The 19,874-nt window shown below is 43.0% G+C and overlaps 1 protein-coding gene across 2 annotated transcripts; it reads right to left on the reverse strand.

The window, feature by feature from the left end:
• Positions 1-366: 366 nt before the first annotated feature.
• LOC119900482 (interferon-induced protein 44-like) lies at positions 367-19,055 on the reverse strand. Of its 2 annotated transcripts, XM_038715479.1 has the most exons (10): positions 19,012-19,055; positions 18,706-18,732; positions 9,931-10,439; positions 8,239-8,287; positions 3,385-3,580; positions 2,944-3,096; positions 2,659-2,830; positions 2,324-2,424; positions 1,587-1,780; positions 367-587 (listed from the first exon to the last, which is right to left on the reverse strand). In XM_038715479.1, coding segments are annotated over exons 3-10 (1,338 nt in total). In that variant the 5' UTR covers positions 10,403-10,439; positions 18,706-18,732; positions 19,012-19,055; the 3' UTR covers positions 367-586. The 2 variants fall into 2 exon arrangements, with proteins under 2 accessions (XP_038571407.1, XP_038571408.1); XM_038715480.1 differs by lacking the exons at positions 8,239-8,287; positions 18,706-18,732; positions 19,012-19,055 and having other exon boundaries at positions 9,931-10,035.
• Between the last annotated feature and the right edge of the window lie 819 nt (positions 19,056-19,874).

The following is a 19,874-nucleotide window of genomic DNA, read 5'->3' on the forward strand; positions in this document are numbered from 1 at the left end:
AGTGAATTCACACGCAAGCTGCAATAAAGAACACATGTAGCCTAGTAAATGGTAGAACAGTCAGCCAACATTAAAGTAGGCCTACAAAAAGTCAGGGCATTACATTTGAATTAATCTTGTAATAACCACTAACAGGGTTCACCCTTACTATGACTACCATATGTATTATTCAAAAATTGAATACATTAAATCTGTGATATAGTTGTACAGCCAAAATAAAAAACATTTTGATGGGACAGGCCACCAAAACATTATTATTGGCCCCATCCACAAGAGAATTTTAAAACATTTGTATGTAACATTTCTTTTGGTCATTGTTATGACCTGGCTCAGAAGGCCACAACAATAGGGAGACACACCATCGTAAACAGTTAACAACATATGTTTATTTAACAAAAATAAGCCAAATTAAGAGGTATTTCGAACTAACATACGGTAATTAAAGTATGAGGTATGTAGTCTATGGGTTCAGTAGTGACTGTGCAGGATGATGGTTGCATGAATGTATATGTGTGAAGGTGTTGTTGTAGGCAAAGGGAGCCACAGGCATAGGCAGGGAGGTCTGACCTGGCCTCAACAGCAGCTTCCTGCAGAATGAGAAGACAAAGTTACGAATAGGGCCTTTCTCATTTCTCAAACTTTTGACTCCTCGATCCTCGCTCCTTGATTTGAGATTAGTGAGTACCTCCCTCAGTTGAGATGTCCTTCAAGATGGCGTGCTGAGATCGATTTCTGGGTCACATGCTCAAGGATCTAATTCACAATTGATCTCACTGATGTGAAAGCAGGCTGTGAGTCGGATAAGAGGTGTGATGTGTTTTGTGTAGTTTACAGTTTGCTGTAATACCACAGTCCTGTTACACAGGGAGGGACTGCTCCTCAGCTGCCTCCAAAACTGTTTGCTGTACAGTATCTGTCTGACCTGCATTAATAAATTTGTTTTTCTGTTCATTCATGCACTTTGAGCTTTTATTGGACAGCGGAATACTGACTGGAATTGTTAATTTTAGGAATAATAAAGGATATACATAGGAATTCAGATTTTTGATTCTAACAGACATTTGAGAAACTGGTAAGTTGTTTTCCTGGCATCAAATACTGTAGAGAAAAGCCGTCATTATCACAGATCTGGGACAGTATAAACTGTCCTACTATAAACTGAGTATAAACATTAAGACTCTGTACCAGGATGCACAACATTTAGCAGCTACTGCAAGATCTGGGTGGCATATGTTTAAATTTGTGGTGTATATATAATTATTTCCAGAAAAAAACTAAATATTTTGTAGCTAAGGAACACCGTCAACAAGAAGAGCAGCTCACTGAGTTTCTGAAGCCAGAAACTGGAGGTGCTCAGCAGCCTGTGCTGGAGGGAAAACATCTCCCAGCATTCAGTGTTTCAAGAACCCCTAAGGAGCATTTACATCAGTTTCACATTTGAGAAGTTGAGTTCAAGATATCAGGAATCTGTGAAAGCTATATTGTCTTCCACACAGCAAAAAGGACTACAGAAAAGTTAACAAACCTGCTAAAACATGGGTCCATTTTGAGGGACATTTCATTACAAGATATAAACATTTGCTTACTATTCTTTAGTTTGAATGCTGCTGGATCGGTCACTAAGCTCATCAAAGTAATTATCAGCGAAGCGAAGCATCTGAATGATGGAGGTGAGTAGTATGATGTCGCAGTCCAGGTCCAACTCCAATTCTTGGCTGTAGTTCTTCACCGGAACAACGCAGGACAAAGGCACACCGAGCCGAGCACTGACCTCCTGCATCTGGATCACAAAAGCAGAATAAAAGGGTAGTTTATAGTTTCTTGACAGAGAATTGCAATCAGTAGTACTTAATTAACAAAACACTGCTTAAGAACACAGGAGAAAATGAAGCAAGTAAAATAAAAATAAACAGACAAAACACAAATGAAAACTGAATAAGACTACAACAAAAATGTAATGAAATTCAGATTCACATTTTGATGGGACAGGCCACCAAAACATTATTATTGGCCCCATCCACAAGAGAATTTTAAAACATTTGTATGTAACATTTCTTTTGGTCATTGTTATGACCTGGCTCAGAAGGCCACAACAATAGGGAGACACACCATCGTAAACAGTTAACAACATATGTTTATTTAACAAAAATAAGCCAAATTAAGAGGTATTTCGAACTAACATACGGTAATTATGAGGTATGTAGTCTATGGGTTCAGTAGTGACTTCATGTTACTGTGTGGTTTTTATACTTCCATAAAGACCATTGTTTAAATGTTCTTTTTCAGAATAAAATCTTACGGGCGAATTAAAAGTTGATCTCACCAGTTCCTTGATGTAGCTGCTCTTGTATATGTTCTTAATGTCCTGTGAAACAAAAGGACAGGCTTCATCCACTTTAGTCATTAGGACCAGCTGAGGAATCCCTGCAAATCAATAAAACAAAACAATTTTCAAATACTGTACTGTTGACTTTATACATAAACATATATATAGGCTATATGAATTATTGTAACATTAGATTTGGGAGGTGGAGGGGTGTAAACTGTTTCCGGGAGTCTTATATTTTAGATTGTTCTGGCCATCACATTTATCCTTTTATTCAGTGAGGTCTGGGGATAGAGTAATACCACTAAAAAGGTGAGCTTATCTTTACTTACCCATTGAGTTGACCTTTCTGCGGATAGCTCCCAGCTTCTCCTCCAGCTTTGTGGGCATGATGGAGACCTTGCAGGCATCAATGACGTAGGCCACACAGTGGATTTTGTCCTTGAGCTCTGGAGACTTACAATAGCTGTGGGCCTCCGATTGCAGAGGAGCACAGGGGTTGAACTGAGTCATACAGGTGAAAGAAAAAGAAAGTTACAAAAACCACAAGTTTAACCACACATATAAGTGCATCATCATGTGTTTATTATCCTTCTTAATGTAACAAAAAGCTCTACCTGATAATAGTCTGACAGATGACCTTTGAGGATGCTGACAACATCATCTATGTCAAGTCCCGCCCCTGTGCTTTCCTCCAATCCCATGGTATCACACAAGATGATTGGCAGAGGTTTCCCTTCTCGTCCAGCTTTCACCGTGTATGTGCGAAACTGTCAGGTAATAATGGAGATTATCATTATTTATCATATCTTTTAAAAAAATTGGAAATGGTGAAAGTGATTAAAGTGTTACATTAACTTTACTATTTTTTATTAGGTCTCTTTTATAATACAATCCAAAAACTTAAACTCCCCAGTGTTCAGTTCATCTAGTTTCAGCTTATCAGAGAAGAAATACTTATAGTAATAATGTATTATTCTTTATTTTTGGCTGAATAGGGATTAAAAAACAGGGAATCAAGAATTGTTGTATTGTGTAATTGTACTGATTGCTGCAACCTGTGTCGTGAGGCTGGTGGTAGAGCAGCCAGCGATGGCCTGACTGGTGACGTGGCCTCTGAATACAGAGTTGATAGAATTAAAGAAGCTGGATTTTCCAACTCCAACTGGTCCAATGAGCAGAACCCGAACCTGGGACACAGAGCTGGCCAAAGGACAGTAGAGCTTAATACTGTCCATCATCTCTGTCCTCTTCCTGAAGAAAAAAGAGCAGTTTTTATATATATATATATAGAGAGAGAGAGAGAGAGAGAGCTAATATAATTACACTTAAATTTAACGGGGTGGATCCACATCCATGCCACAGCAAACTACTTCAGCTGCTTCTAATCTGGGTGTCATTGACATTATTTCTTCACAGCAGGTATAACAAGTACATCATACATCATGGTGTGTTTAACATTCATTACATCCTCCTCTATTATCATGTAGGGTGAGGCAGTTGTTGTGAATTCCTCACGTAAAGGAACAGGGCGGATCATGTTATGTTTATAGTTGACTACACAGTTACATAACACAGAGCCCCACTGTGAGGGACAGACTGCCGATACATTCCTGGAGCCAGTGGTTAGGACCGGGATGGAAGTTTGCACTGCCAGGGAGGAGAGAGGGCACCCGAGCAGTAGGCCGAGAACTATCACACCGTCTCCCAGGCCCTCATCCTTCACTGCAGGATTCAGACCTATTCATCCAGCCCCTCAGCAGAGACCGACCTCACTGTATTCACTGGTCTACACTGGCATAGTGACGCCGGTAGGGGCGAAGCAGCAGCATCCCCTGAATCTCGTGCCTGTACAGTCACAACCCACTGAACAGTTGTATTGCCATGCTGCCTCTGGTCAGACCTTCCTGCCCCAAGTGCAGCAGCAGTTAACTGCTTCTGAATCACTACTGGAGCAGGATCCGTCACCAAGCTACAGCCTGAGGAGGTAGGGAAGTCAGAGGAGTACCTCCCTCACCACTTGGTGTGCCAAAATAATAAACCAAGACTGGTCTTCAACTGCTCATTCAGTCATAGTACCATACACGACCCGAGCTAAGGTGCTCATCCAGCAGCTGTGGGCCAAGCGGAGGGACTGGTTATATAAAACACTTACTGTTTTATGTATTTATTTTTAACACACACACACACACACACACACACACACACACACACATGCTTACTGTTTTATTTATTTATTTAATTTTAATTTTTCTCTCTTTTTTTTTTAAACACAAGCACACATACTCTTTGATTACTTTACGCTTTAATTGTTTAATGAAATGTATGGGGCTGATTGTTCTTATGTTGTGTATATAAGATGCTTTGGCAATGTTGTTATTACATTCATGCCAATAAAGCTAATTTGAATTGAATTGAATTGACTGGGACGACCCTGACATACCTCTAGACCTACAGAACGATTGGAGCTCTTGGGAAGGTGAGCTGGACCATCTGAGCAATATCTCCATCCCACGCTGCTACCTATCTGCTTCTGTCGAGGATGTGGACTTGGAATATGACCTCCACATATTCTGTGATGCGTCTGAGCATGCCTATTGTGCAGTTGCCTATCTTACAGTACAGAAGGACGGTGAGGTCCACACTTCATTTGTGATGGCCAGGTAAAGGGTCGCCCCCAGAAGACAGCAGTCTATTCCCCGCTTGGAACTCTGTGCTGCGCTGGCTGGAGCTCAGTTAGCCAATCTTGCGGAGATCTTGTGGACTGACTCCACGACAGTCCTGGAATGGCTCCAATCGGACTCCTGCTGTTTCAAGGTGTTTGTTGGGACACGAGTGTCGGAAATTCAGGAGTTGTCTGACTGTAAGGCTTGGCGATATGTAGACACCCAGAATAACCCAGCAGATGACGTAATGAGAGGAAAGCTACTTGTAGCTCTGGATGGGCCGAGTAGATGGAGTCTGGGGCCTCCATTCCTTAAACAGAGCACTGATCACTAGCCTAAGAGACCTGACCCCGCACCTTCAGCAGGTTCATCCGAATGGAAAAGCGCTATCTTCTGCAGTTTCACGGCTGTGGACACTGGTTTTACCACTCCTGACGCTACTGGATTCAGTACATGAAAGAAACTGATTGAAGCAACTAGACAGGTATATTCAGGGAAAATAGATCCTGCCAACGACCAGCCCATTGGGCATCAAGAAGCAGAGCTCCTATTACTAAGAGCATGCCAGGCCCAAAGCTTCCCTGGGGAGGTGGCCGCCCTCAAGTTGCAAAAACTGGTGCCATTGCACAGTCGGCTATCTAGCCTTGTCCCAGAATGGGATTCCACGCACAGTGTCGTCTCGGTTGGAGGGAAACTACGTAGGTTACAGGACCCCAGCATAATGGAGATCCATCCAGTTGTGATGGATCGACGACATCCAGTCACAAAGCTCCTCATTATGGAGTTTGATGAACGCTTGTTTCATCCAGGGGCGGAAACAGTCTGTGGAAATTCGGAGGCAATACTGGATTCTGCAAGGACGTCAGGCCATCACGCACCATCAGCTCAACTGCTCAACTTGTCAGCAATGGAGAGCACAGCCAAAGGTCCTGCAGATGGCTGATCTACCTCCGGAAGACCTCAGACTCCTCCGTCCGCCCTTTTATTCAACAGGCATCGATTGTTTCGGGCCCTCTTGGGTCAAGATTGGCAGGAGGAACGAGAAACGCTGGGGTGTCTGTATGTGGCAAGTGAGCTTATAATTGTTCCCATAGTTTTTTGTTTACTATGTGAGATGTATATTTTGAGTTAGGACTTGAAAACTATATTAAAATAGGGAAATATTTAAAAGTTAATTAAACATAATGGATAAATATGTTTTGCATTGCATTCGACTTAATTATTTAATTTTACTGTTATTGGTGTAGAGCAGGCTGTTACATTATGCTTGTTCTGGTAGTATTGTGACTTTAAGGGAGGCTCTCTCAGTTTTTCGTTGTTAGCTGTTAAACCCAGAGAAAGGAGGAAGAGACTAGCTGTGTAGTCACATGGTTTTTATACCGTGTCCTGAGTTATATCTGATTATCCAGCAAAGAAATATTGTGGACATCTGTGGAATAAAGTTTGTGTATTTTACTAACTCACATCTGAAGCCAAGTGGATGATTTCAGCAATGCATTGGTGGGGACATTGGTGTATGCCAGGACGACCAGCTAGTTGGCATTTAGCAGTGTCCTTTTTAAATGTCTCACTACCCGCGCGGTCCACATTGAACTCTTCAATTCCATGGATGTGGATGCTTTCTTGCAAACAGTCTTACGTAGATTCATTGCCAGAAGGGGCAGACCAAAGGAGATATTGTCCGATTGTGGCACCAACTTCCATGGGGCAAAGCGGGAACTTCAAGAAGCCTTTGAGGCTCTGTAGCCACAACTGCAATCACAGTTAGCGGACTACCAAATCCTTTTCAAGTTTTACCCACCGAGCGCTCCCCCACTTAGGAGGTGTGTGGGAGAGAGAAGTTCGCTCAATAAAGAACATCCTTCAGGTGGCAGTGGGCAGCCAAGCTGTATCTGAAGACGTCCTGTATATGGTCTTAGTGGAAGTAGAAGGGATCATTGAATTCCAAACCATTGGGATACGCCTCAACAGATGTTGCAGATCCCCATTACTCCTAATATATTACTCATGGGGCGGCGGGATGCAACCCTACCTCAGGCAGTTTACACCCCAGCTGTTATGGGGCAGCGGAGGTTGCGCCACTGCCAGAACTTTGCAGATCAATTTTGGCTCCAGTTCACACGGAACTACCTGCCCGCTCCTCAGATTCGCCAGAAGTGGCAGAAATCCTCAAGAAACCTGACGGTGGATTCCGTCGTCATGATAGTGGATCCGCAACTTCTTAGAGCTCAGTGGCCTATTGGCAAGATCATTAAGACTGTGATAAGCCCTGATGGATGTGTCAGGGCAGCCGATGTCCGTGTCAAGGGTAAAGTTTACATAAGACCAGTTGCCCATCTGATCCAGCTCCCTGCACTCGGAGACGACACGCAGGGAAAGTAAGGGAGAAATTCCCGTGATTGCACATCGGCAACCAATGTGGGGGCGGCTGTTGTGAATTCCTCACGTAAAGGAACAGAGCGGATCATGTTATGTTTATAGAGGGCGATTACAGCAATGAAGTTACGCAGGAATAGTGGAGCTGTAACGAGGCATCGGAGTTTTGTTTCATTCAGCGGTTGCCTGAAAACAGTCAGAGACAATGTAAGTCAGACTCTAAATGTACCCCGTGTTGTTACTGTAGATTAATCTCTGTCTAAGTTGTCTGTTGTTGGCAGAGGTGTGCTGAATGTCGTGTGTTTACCTGTTGTTTCTGCTCCATGTGTTTCCATGGCTAGCTAGCTAAAGTTCCCATGTGTTTAATGCTCCTAGCAGATGTAAGCTACAGTCTATGTTATCACTAACAGAGAAGATCTTTATTTTATTTAATCAGTATGGTGATAGTTGTACATTTATTTCTGTAAGTGATTAACAGTTACTTTTCCAAAGCTGTAATAAGGATCTAAGTGGTGTGATGGTTATGGAGCCTTTCTCTGTTTTATTGTAGAAACTGTTGCCATTACTACTCATGTACAGCGTGACTGCCTGTAACATGTTAACTCTGCGCAACGATCAGTAAAGAAGTTTGAACCACCATTAGGGATTCTGTGCTCTCTAGCAGGAGCCCTGTAGCGGCTAATATCATTCATCGTCCAGCAATTTATAAGGAGTTAATTCCAGCAGTTTACAAGGGGTTAATTTCAACAGCATTATTATAATTTCCTCAAGTCATTTTGTAAAGTCTGACATGGTGTGGTATAATGCAACATATTAACAATAATATGTAATAGCATTTTATGATTCAAACTGGGGCCCCATCCAGCTTACTCATTTTCCCAGACCACTGGCCTCCATGGCTTCTCAAATTCTGGGCTTTCTGTTGAAGAGCAAAAACAGCTTTTACAAAACAATATTATCCAATTTTATTAAACTATAATCCAGCCACTTATGTTGATGTATTACATCATAAACATTAACAACATAAACAGTAATTTCTAACAATTGTCTTTTGAAGTTATGAAACATGAATTAAAGTGATCGCATAATTAAATGTAAAAATAAACATCTCTCAGACAAGTTTATTTCTGACTTTCGTTTTAAAAAGGTATCCGTTCGTTGGATGTAGTTAAACAAAGCGACTGCTCTTCCTTACTGTCCTGAATAATAAACAGTCACACTAAACTGAGATTTTGGACATTTATGGTTCATTATTTTATACTACTGGTTAATATTTATCAGTCAGTGGCAAAAAGACTTATCTGCTACACTAGACTAGACTACAACTACAGCTAGCCTGTAGACATGTATCCAGGTCAGGGCTGAATCTAACAATCATCAGTTGCAGGACTGTGACAGGAATAATAATGCTAAAGTACTTGGTGTCAGATGCAATCTGTTTTTTTTTGTTGTTGTTTTCTTTTCTTTTTTTTTAACCTGTCCTGCCCAGCAGCCTGGTATAGAGTATGATGAGCTGGATACCATATTGTGCCAGACAGATTTTACTTTAACAAGAGAGTATTAATATACTCCTTTGTCTGTTTTATTATTTATTTAATTATGTATTGATTTGTCACTGGCTGGACAGGGGGGCAGACGTGGGGATGGGGGGGGCACAAACAGGCAGCACAGAGAAAGGACAAGACCTGCAAGAGAAGGGGGATGGAAGGTAGGGGACAACAGGGAATAGGAGAGGGAAACACTAATTGCAGAAAGCAACGAAACCTACAAAAGAATAGAGAGGGGGACTTGGGGAGGAGAAAAACAACAACAAACAAACAAACACAAACAACAAAAATAATAATAATAATAATAGTAAAAGACAACCAGCCGAACAGCAGCTATAAACAGCTGACATAGTAGAAAAAGAGAAAATGAAAACAAGAAACAGTTATGCACAATAAATAAGCAATACAGCACAGGCATGAGAGCTGGAATAATAACAATTAATTTAAATAAGTAACTGAAAGAAAAGCATCAGGAATAATTCTACCAGGGACAACCTAAATTTGTTTGTGTCTATGTGTGAGACTGTATGTGTCTGTGTGCGTGTGAGTGAATGTGACTGTATGTGTGTGCACATAAGCCTGTTAAAGAATTTAGTTGTTAGTGAGAGTGGGACGCCACGACTGTACCACACCGACCCCAGCATGCACCCAGGACAGAGCCGCACACCAGCCCAGTCCAGGCCCGCACCTGAGGTCCCCAACCCCCGACAAGCAGGCAAGCCAATCACGACCTACAGGTGAGCCAACCAACACTACCCCGCTACCAATCTACCTAATGCCACACAACAGCCAAGTAATGCGCTGCACAGGAGAGATGCCAGCTGGTGCAAACTGCCCCCGCAGCCAGGCAGACCACAGACCCCACCTACGGCTACACCGTGACCCACACCGCACGTTCACCACCGGACAGAATCCCACCACAAGCATCCCCCCCCCCCCCCCCCCCCCCCCCCCCCCCGCCAATCTGTTTAACACATGCTGAACATCAATATTTGGCTGTTAAGAGAGAACTTACCCTCCACTTGATAGACTTCACAGTCCGTCAGGTTGAGGTTGTTGCCGTGCATTTCTGCAGCATTGAAGTTATAATAATTTCCTGGACTGCTGTGCACTACTGCTTGGCTTCCAATGACAAGAACCAATGCCTCTCCAAAATATGGACCAGAGTTAGCTATCATTCTCACTGCATAGGTGGGACTGGTGACTGGATATTTGAGGAGCTTTTCTCCACTGAAGGTGAAAAGAAAAGCTTGCTCATCACTCACGTACTGTCCAGACTGATTAAAAGGTTGTTGGGTGTAGCCTCCAAACACAAAACCGGAGGCGTTATAGCCCACAGACACTGTGGGACAGCGGGTGTCACATTGTTGGTGGAAGGCTGCGCCGGTGAAACCATGGATGCTGGCCTTGTACAGTAGCTGTAGTTTCACACTTCCCAACTGGGAGCAAATTGTTTTCTGCTGGCTCTTGGTTAGTCTGGGGTTCATGCTAGATGGTTGTTGTTAGTTCCTGAACTGTCTGGTGTAGCTGACGCTAAATCCAGCGTAAACCCGTTTCCATGACAACACCGGAAGTCGCTCGTTCGCGACCTTTACGACGATAAAGTCAGTTCGTAATGCAATTATAATATGTGTTTACTTGTTTAATGTAATTCTGAGTGAAAGTGTGACTTAAGCTGTGTTTACATTGCTCTTGTTAAATTTATGAAGAAGAGAAAGGTTTATCGCTAGTCACATGACTGTTACCCGGAAGTACTGAGAGTAGCGCCAGAGAGAAGAGAGAGTGGCGGGTGAGGACAGCGAACTTTTAAGCTCCCGTCTGTTATTCTACAGCTGGTCTACAAGGCGAACACGGTGATAATTATTAAGTTAATTATTCAGCACTGTTTAATGTTGTTTACAGTCTGTATAAGAAATAAGAGACAGAGTATATAAACGTTGTTTTGGGGTGCTTTGTGCTTGAAACGGTTTTGTTTATCCTCTAGTTTTCACGGTGTTCCATGATACTTCAGAGAAGAATAAATGTGAACGTGGACATCAGTAAGAGGCGTGGACTCTTTTTATGACCAGTGTAGCTAAAGTGAAAACGTGCCTAACTCCATCATCCACGAGGTCTTCAGTGTGCGGCTCTGCTCCATATCCTGTGGTGAACTTCAGGTCTTCAGCGTGCGGCTCTGCTTCATATCCTGTGGTGAACTTCAGGTCTTCAGTGTGCGGCTCTGCTTCATATCCTGTGGTGAACTTCAGGTCTTCAGCGTGCGGCTCTGCTTCATATCCTGTGGTGAACTTCAGGTCTTCAGTGTGCGGCTCTGCTTCATATCCTGTGGTGAACTTCAGGTCTTCAGCGTGCGGCTCTGCTTCATATCCTGTGGTGAACTTCAGGTCTTCAGCGTGCGGCTCTGCTTCATATCCTGTGGTGAACTTCAGGTCTTCAGTGTGCGGCTCTGCTCCATATCCTGTGGTGAACTTCAGGTCTTCAGTGTGCAATTCTGCTTAATTTCCTGTCAGAGACTACAGGCTTCAGTGTGCAGTTTTGCTTCTTCTCCAGCAGCCTACTTCATCCTACAGCATCCATTTCAGGTCAGACTGTGAATACTGAAATTGAAAATAAGTCCTCTGGCAAAAGATGGACAGTTCCACAACAACGGCGTAAAGAAACTGTTTGCTATGAAATAAAAGTCTATAGTTGCTAAGGACTGTGAGAAAGACATAGAGTAAAGGTTAACTGTTAACTAATAGTAACATCCTGTTTTCCACTTTCTATACACCATTCTATAAGGTCAATGACCGCAACTGCTGGCGCAACTTGAGTGTCAAATTCCAAAGTGACAACAATATTAGCCATAAGATAAAGGTGTAACAAAATTAGCTTCATTGTCTATCACAGTAATTTATGTGCTTGCAAATTACCTTGTCTCTTCCTTCAAGTGTCAGCGTATGCCAGGAAGATTACAAAATGTCAGTTCGTAGTGAATTGTCGTCTCAGGATGGCGAGGTATCTAAACAGATTGGTTCCCTGTCAGATGTGCAGGGTGATTTAGACTCTAATTCAATTGCAGCAGAGAAAGAGAAAATAACAGCTCATCATGCTAAAAATGAGAAATCTAAAACAATGCTTAAGGAGCCTATTTCAGCTGCAGCGCAGTTAGATGATGAACCAAGAAAATCCTCCCGTGACAGACGTCCAACACGTAAAATGATAGAGCTGAAAGAGCAAGAATCAATCCAAAGAGAACGGAAATTCAATTCAGTGTATGAGAAATGGAAAACACAAGTTAAGAATGCTCGTACAAGACTGAAGCAGGCTTGCTCCGAGAGCGACTTGTATGACATGATGGATGTAATTGAGAAGCTTGAGTCTGAATTAAAGGAGTTATACGACAACATACGGTTAAAAACTGCACCAAGCCAAGAAATTCGAAGAAAGATTGATGCAAGTGTAGCCGTGACAGCTGATTTGTTGGGACTAATGAGAGTTCGCCTCATTGAAGGAGAAGAAGAGTTTGATGGTGAGGTGGAAAAGGCAAGGTTACGCATGCTGCTTGACAGTGAATATGCTAGGTCCATATATGGGTCCACTGTTTCCAAAGCCACCGCACTCAGCCACAGCTCCAACCGTCCTTCAGAGTCACCAAGTATTTCAGCTAAGAGAGCTGAGACAGCTGCACAGCTGGCTGCTAAGAAAGCTGAAGTCGAAAGGGAAGCTGCTATCGAAGCACAACGTCTGCAACTGAAAAGGCTAGAAAATCAAAGAGACATTGAGGTGATCGAAGCAAGGCTCAGAGTATTTACTGAGGAAGAGTCAAAAGAAAAGAGTGAGAGATGCAGTCCCCCATGCAGTGAAGGAAATGTTCCCAGTCTACTCACTCCCCTAGCAGGACGCCTGGAACGGCAAGTTACACAGAATGAAGCATCTTTAGTCCAGACATTACAGGAGTCAATGGCCCTCACTCGACTTCCATTACCAGAACCTTCTGTATTCTCCGGTGACCCATTGAAGTTTACAGAATGGAGCACAAGCTTCAAAGCCCTTATAGAGAGACGATGTTCTAATCCTGCAGATAGGTTGTTTTACCTACAAAGGTACGTAAGTGGGGAGGCAAGGTCTGCTCTGGAAGGCAGCTTCTACAGAAAAGATGAGGAGGCATATCAGCAAGCATGGGAGAAGCTGAATGCAAGATATGGTCACTCCTTTGTGGTGCAGCGCGCTTTCCGAGAGAAGCTTAATAAGTGGCCAAAGATTGGTGCTAAAGAGTATGTTAAGCTAAGAGAGTTTAGTGATTTTCTGCAAACATGTAGTGATGCTATGCCTCACATCAAGGGTCTACAGGTTCTGAACGACTGCGAAGAGAATCAGAAGATGCTAGCCAAACTCCCTGATTGGATAACGTCCAGGTGGAATCGTTTTGTCACAGAACAGCTGGATAAAGACAAAGACTATCCAAGCTTCAGAGAGTTTGCTTCATTCATCTCAAAGGAAGCACGCATAGCATGTAATCCAGTGTCATCGCTGCATGCACTAAGGCCTGAGGAAAAGTCATTCAGAGAAATAAAACGTCCAAAGGCTAATACCTTCGCCACTAATATGAAAGCCTCAAATGCATCAAGTACCACAGCTAAATCCTACGATGTAGAGGAGATCAAGTTGAGGGATTCCAATAAACCAAACAAAGGAAGCATGCCAGCTCATAACTCAAGCACAGCCAAGTGTATGTGTTGTGGAGAGAACCACTCCATACATAAGTGTAAAAGTTTAATCGAAAAGTCTGTGGAGGATAAGAGAAAGTTCATCCAGGACAATAAGCTGTGTTATGCATGCCTGAGGAAGGGACATAATTCAAAGGACTGTAGGAACAAGGCCATGTGTAGCATATGCAAAAGGCACCATCCCACTCCATTGCATGAAGACCGCCCCTCAGCAGACCAGACTTCTTCTCAAGGCATCCATAAAGCTGAAGGAAACACATCCTCACTGTCTTGTTGTGTGAATGGAGGAGAGGGTGGGAGCACATCAATGATTGTTCCAGTGTGGATCTCTTCACATGGAAGCCCAGATTCCGAAATGCTGGCTTATGCCTTATTGGACACTCAGAGTAGTCACACATTTGTGGACCAGGAACTTTGTGGAAGGTTGCAGGCATCAATGGAACCAGTAAAACTAAAGCTTTCAACTATGATGGGAAGGGATTCCATCGTGAAAAGCCAGAGAGTCAGTGGACTCAGAGTCAGAGGATTCTCTTCAGATTGCCTCATCAACCTGCCTCCCGCCTACGCAAGGGAATTCATTCCACTTGAACGGGCGCACATCCCCACATGTGAGACAGCTAATAAGTGGAAACACCTATCAGTCATAGCCCCTGATATGCCCCCGCTAATGGACTGTGGAGTGGGACTTTTGGTGGGTTACGACTGCTCCAGAGCCCTGGCACCACGAGAGGTCATCACTGGAGATGACTATGAGCCTTACGCTATAAAGACGGACTTAGGGTGGAGCATCGTAGGGAGCTCACCACAACGCGTGAACTCCAGGGATGTGACTGGGCTGTGCCATCGGATAGCTGTTAGGGAGCTTCCACCTGTGACACCAGTTGCTGCTATTAAAGCCCTCGAATCTGATTTTGCAGACACAAGATCAGGAGAGAAAATCATATCTCAAGAAGACATTCAATTTCTGCAGATCTTAAAAGAAAAAATCCATCAGAACGAGAGTGGCCATTTTGAAATGCCCCTTCCATTCAAAGCACGTCCTCACCTCCCTGATAACAAGAAGCTTGCCTTGACCCGCCTGAAGCACCTTAAAAAGAAACTGGAGAGAGATCCTAAATTTAAGGATGATTATGTGAGATTCATGGAAGGTGTCTTCAAGGATGGTGACGCAGAGAAAGCAGACAAGCAACCAGAATCAGGAAGTGTGTGGTACATCCCACACCAAGGCGTCTATCACCCAAGGAAGCCAGATAAGATCAGGGTAGTTTTCGACTGCTCTGCAAAGTATGAGGGCACTGCCTTAAACGACCATCTGCTAACAGGACCTGATCTTACAAACGGGCTGATTGGAGTTCTCTGTCGTTTCCGCAAACATCCCATTGCCGTCATGTGTGACGTGGAAAAAATGTTCCATAGGTTTCACGTCAGCAAAGAAGATAGAGATTATCTACGCTTCCTGTGGTGGGAAAGTGGGGATACAGAGTCAGAGCCCAGGGAATACCGTATGAAGGTCCACCTTTTCGGAGCATCTTCATCACCAGGCTGTGCCAATTATGGCATGAAGCATATTGCCAGCCAAAATGAGAAAAGGTATCCTGAAGCAGCTAGCTTCATCAGAAAGCACTTTTATGTGGACGACGGCCTCATAAGCCTAGAGTCAGTCGACGAGGCAGTCAAGCTGGTGAAGGAAACCCAAGCACTGTGTGCTGAAAGAAAGTTGCACCTTCATAAATTCATCTCCAACAGTCGAGAGGTCCTAGAGTCCATTTGTGTTACTGAACGCGCTGCTGAGGTGAAGAACGTGGATCTCAATTGTGACGATCTTCCAGTCCAGAGAGTGCTAGGAGTCAGATGGAATGTGGAGGGTGACGTCTTCTCCTTCAAGGTCTCACTTGATGAGAAACCAGCTACACGACGTGGAGTCCTCTCAGTTGTGGCTTCAGTGTATGACCCATTAGGATTCTTGGCCCCATTCATCCTACCAGGAAAACGAGTGCTACAAGAGATGTGTCAGAAAGGCAGCGGTTGGGATGAGCCACTCCCCAGCGTTTTGAAGCCGAAGTGGGAGAGCTGGATCAATGATTTAAGAAATCTGGACAAGATTCAGATCCCAAGATGCTTCGTACCAGAGAACTTTGGAAATGTCCTGAGAGTGGAACTGCATCACTTTTCAGATGCCAGCAGTCAAGGCTATGGTCAGTGCTCATACATCAGATTGGTGGGCAAAGATAAGGTGCATTGCGCCTTGATTATGGGCAAAGCAAGAGTCGCTCCTACAAAAATAGTCACTATACCAAGACTAGAGTTAACTGCTGCAGTAGTCTCTGCTGCTATGAGCAGTATGCTGAAGGAGGAACTGGAGCTAAAGATCGACAAAGAATATTTCTGGACAGACTCACAAGTTGTTCTAGGTTATATCAATAACGAAGCCAGAAGGTTTCACGTCTTCGTAGCAAACCGTGTCCAGAGAATCCGGGAAACCACTGACCCAGGGCAATGGTTTTATGTCGACACAGAACACAACCCTGCTGATCACGCCTCAAGGGGCCTCAAGGTAGGAGAGCTGCTCAAGTCAAACTGGCTCACTGGGCCCAAGTTCCTGTGGGAGAGAGAGGTAATTACAGCCCAAGGATCTCCAGAGTTGCTGGTAGGAGACCCTGAGGTCAGGGCAACCCAAGTCTTGAAAACTGATGCTTCAAGGCAAGTCGACTTTCAGGAGAGACTGGCAAGGTTCTCAAAATGGTCTACAGCGATAAAGGTCGTTGCTCGGATACAACGGTTGGCTAAGAGGATCAAGGACACAGAGCCCATTAATGTTGAGGAAAGAAGGAGGGCCACTCTCACACTCGTCAGGCTTGCGCAGAAAGATGCCTTTGAAAAGGAGTTGCACATACTCCAGACATCGGGAAAGCTGCCTTGTAACCACCAACTGTATCAGCTAGACCCGTTCCTTCAAGATGGTATAATGAGAGTGGGAGGACGTCTGAGGAGAGCATCCGCACCTTTGGATCTGAGACACCCTATAATCCTCCCAAAGGATGGTGTTGTTACACGCCTTGTCCTTGCGCATTATCATGACAAGACACAACATCAGGGCAGAGGACAAACGTTGAATGAACTCAGGGCCAGTGGTTACTGGATCCTTGGTGGCAGTAAGGCAGCAGCCCAGTACATAAAGCAGTGTGTCCTGTGTAGAAGAGCCCGTGCACCTCCAGAGGAACAACGGATGGCAGACTTACCCAGAGACCGTATTGATCCCTCCCCACCGTTCACGTACTGCGGTATGGACTGTTTTGGTCCCTTCTGTACCAAGCAAGGCCGCAAGGAAAACAAACGTTATGGGCTCCTTTTCACATGTCTAAGCTCCAGAGCGGTCCATATAGAGATGTTGGATGACATGACGACCGATGCATTCATCAATGCTTTACGGTGTTTCCTAGCCATCCGTGGAGCCGTCAGACATATCAGATCAGACCAAGGATCAAACTTTGTTGGAGCAAGAAATGAAATGGAAAGAGCTCTCAAGGAAGTAAACAAGGAAAGAGTGGCTACATACCTGGCAGATAAACAGTGCGACTTCTGCATGAATGCGCCAGCCTCGAGTCATGCTGGTGGTGCATGGGAGCGGCAGATCAGAACAGTAAGGAGTGTGCTTGGCTCAGTCCTTGCTCACAGTGCTGGAAGATTGGACGACACTTCCTTAAGAACCTTCCTTTATGAAGCCATGTTCATTGTAAACAATCGCCCCCTTACTGTTGATAGTATCAGTGATCCCACAAGTATGGAGCCATTAACACCAAATCATCTGCTCACCATGAAATCCTCTGTTCCTCTGCCCCCGCCAGGTAACTTTGTTAAAGAAGACTTGTATGCCAAAAAACGTTGGAGACGGGTGCAATATCTGTCTGAGCAATTTTGGCATAGGTGGAAGAAAGAATATCTTGCCAATATCACTCTTAGGCAACGATGGCATGCTCCAAGGCGCAATGTGCAAGTCGGAGATATCGTCATTGTAAAGGAAGAAGAGCTGCCTCGTAATGAATGGAAACTTGCCAAGGTTCTTAAAGTACACGAGAATGATGATGGGCTGGTGCGAAGAGTTACAATACAGATTGGAGAGCGGAAGTTAGGAAAAGGGGGGGAACGCCTCAGCAAGCCATCCATCATTGAGCGACCCATTCAGAAGTTAGTTATTCTCGTAGAAAGCAGCTAAAATTCTGCTTCACAGCCCTAGTGCAGTTAGTCACTGACCACATATCTCCTTTCTGTGTTGTTAAAGGAAGATTATTTTTCTTGGACCAATGTGTGGTGAGAAAGTGTTCTCAATTGATATTGTAACATTTAACTTTAATCTGGTGTATACTGTATATCATTAAATGGAGAGTTTAGTTTCAGATGTTTTATGAGTGACCTTAACAAATGCTTTGAAATAACCATTGATTTATTAGATTAATATGAATGTATAAAACACCAAGGTTGTATGATATGTTATTAATTAATCAAAGGTCATTTGGTGGGAGTGTAGCTGACGCTAAATCCAGCGTAAACCCGTTTCCATGACAACACCGGAAGTCGCTCGTTCGCGACCTTTACGACGATAAAGTCAGTTCGTAATGCAATTATAATATGTGTTTACTTGTTTAATGTAATTCTGAGTGAAAGTGTGACTTAAGCTGTGTTTACATTGCTCTTGTTAAATTTATGAAGAAGAGAAAGGTTTATCGCTAGTCACATGACTGTTACCCGGAAGTACTGAGAGTAGCGCCAGAGAGAAGAGAGAGTGGCGGGTGAGGACAGCGAACTTTTAAGCTCCCGTCTGTTATTCTACAGCTGGTCTACAAGGCGAACACGGTGATAATTATTAAGTTAATTATTCAGCACTGTTTAATGTTGTTTACAGTCTGTATAAGAAATAAGAGACAGAGTATATAAACGTTGTTTTGGGGTGCTTTGTGCTTGAAACGGTTTTGTTTATCCTCTAGTTTTCACGGTGTTCCATGATACTTCAGAGAAGAATAAATGTGAACGTGGACATCAGTAAGAGGCGTGGACTCTTTTTATGACCAGTGTAGCTAAATCTGGTGCCTTTTAAAGTTTCCTTAGTGTGGTGTCTGAAAATGAAACATAAACAGTTGCATTAAAGATAAAGCTGAATCCCGAACATTTAATATGTATTCTTTAAAAAAACCTCCCTCATAGCCACAGATCCAGCCATACAGCATTTAAATTAAACATTAGGTGTGCAAATTGGCATATCATTCATTTAATATGAGTAACTTGATCACACGTTACAAGTAAGACACTGTTTAATATACATTTTTGACAAACGTACTAATATATTAGTTTTATCTCCTGGGACAAGTTCAGGAAAAAGGAGCTGAATCACTTACCAGGAAGATAGAGCTGTGTTGGGTGTTGGCAGTTAATGCCACAGACAGGTATTCAGCTTGAATAAGACCGCAAGATATTTACTTCAAAATAAAATTAATTAATCTTCTTAAAAAGTCTAAATTAATCTGATCTTTACTTCTATTATTAATTTTAAGACTACATTTTTAAAGTGAATTGATATTTCTGATAATCATACTGATTACTGTATAAATATGAACAAAAGGGCAAACTTAAGGCACTCATGCACAAAGGAGTGATGTGGAATTTAAAAAAAGACTTTATTGGTTATATTGCTTGTTTGTGAAGCTATTGATTAAAGGACGTTGGCAAGTCTTCATCAAGGTTCAGGAAATCAGGAAATAATACCCGAAAATCACCATTTTATACATTCAGGTTTGTGTCTAGATTGAATGATTGGACAGGTGTGACATAATGAGAATCAGAAAGTACCTCTCCAAAATGAAAATAAAACATTTAATTTACTACATCTGCCACCTTAATTGCATCTTAAATGTTTTCTATATTTTCACCTCTCCACTTTTTGTCCAAATTTTAACAGACATGAATAATCATTTTACTTTGAAGGTGATTACTAAAAGTTAAAGATAGGTCTACATTTTAGCTCCCTTGACAGGTTGAGTCATTTCTTCTTGTGGCAGTTACAAAGTCGTACAACCAGTTTATTATAAACTGTGGCCACATTACAGAGAATTCCTTGTCTTTTATGTGCACTAAAGTAACATTGATATTTTAACCACTATTCCAAGATGTGTTTGTTTAAAAAGTAATCAGACCCATGTAGCCAGGTAAAAACTGTAAAAATAGTTTTTGTGGTAAATAAATAAATAACTTCATTGTAGGT

This window comes from Micropterus salmoides, unplaced genomic scaffold (genome assembly GCF_014851395.1).
Source record: "Micropterus salmoides isolate LMB-PRFRI ecotype aquatic unplaced genomic scaffold, ASM1485139v1 Ms_hic_scaffold_13, whole genome shotgun sequence".
NCBI lineage: Eukaryota > Metazoa > Chordata > Actinopteri > Centrarchiformes > Centrarchidae > Micropterus > Micropterus salmoides.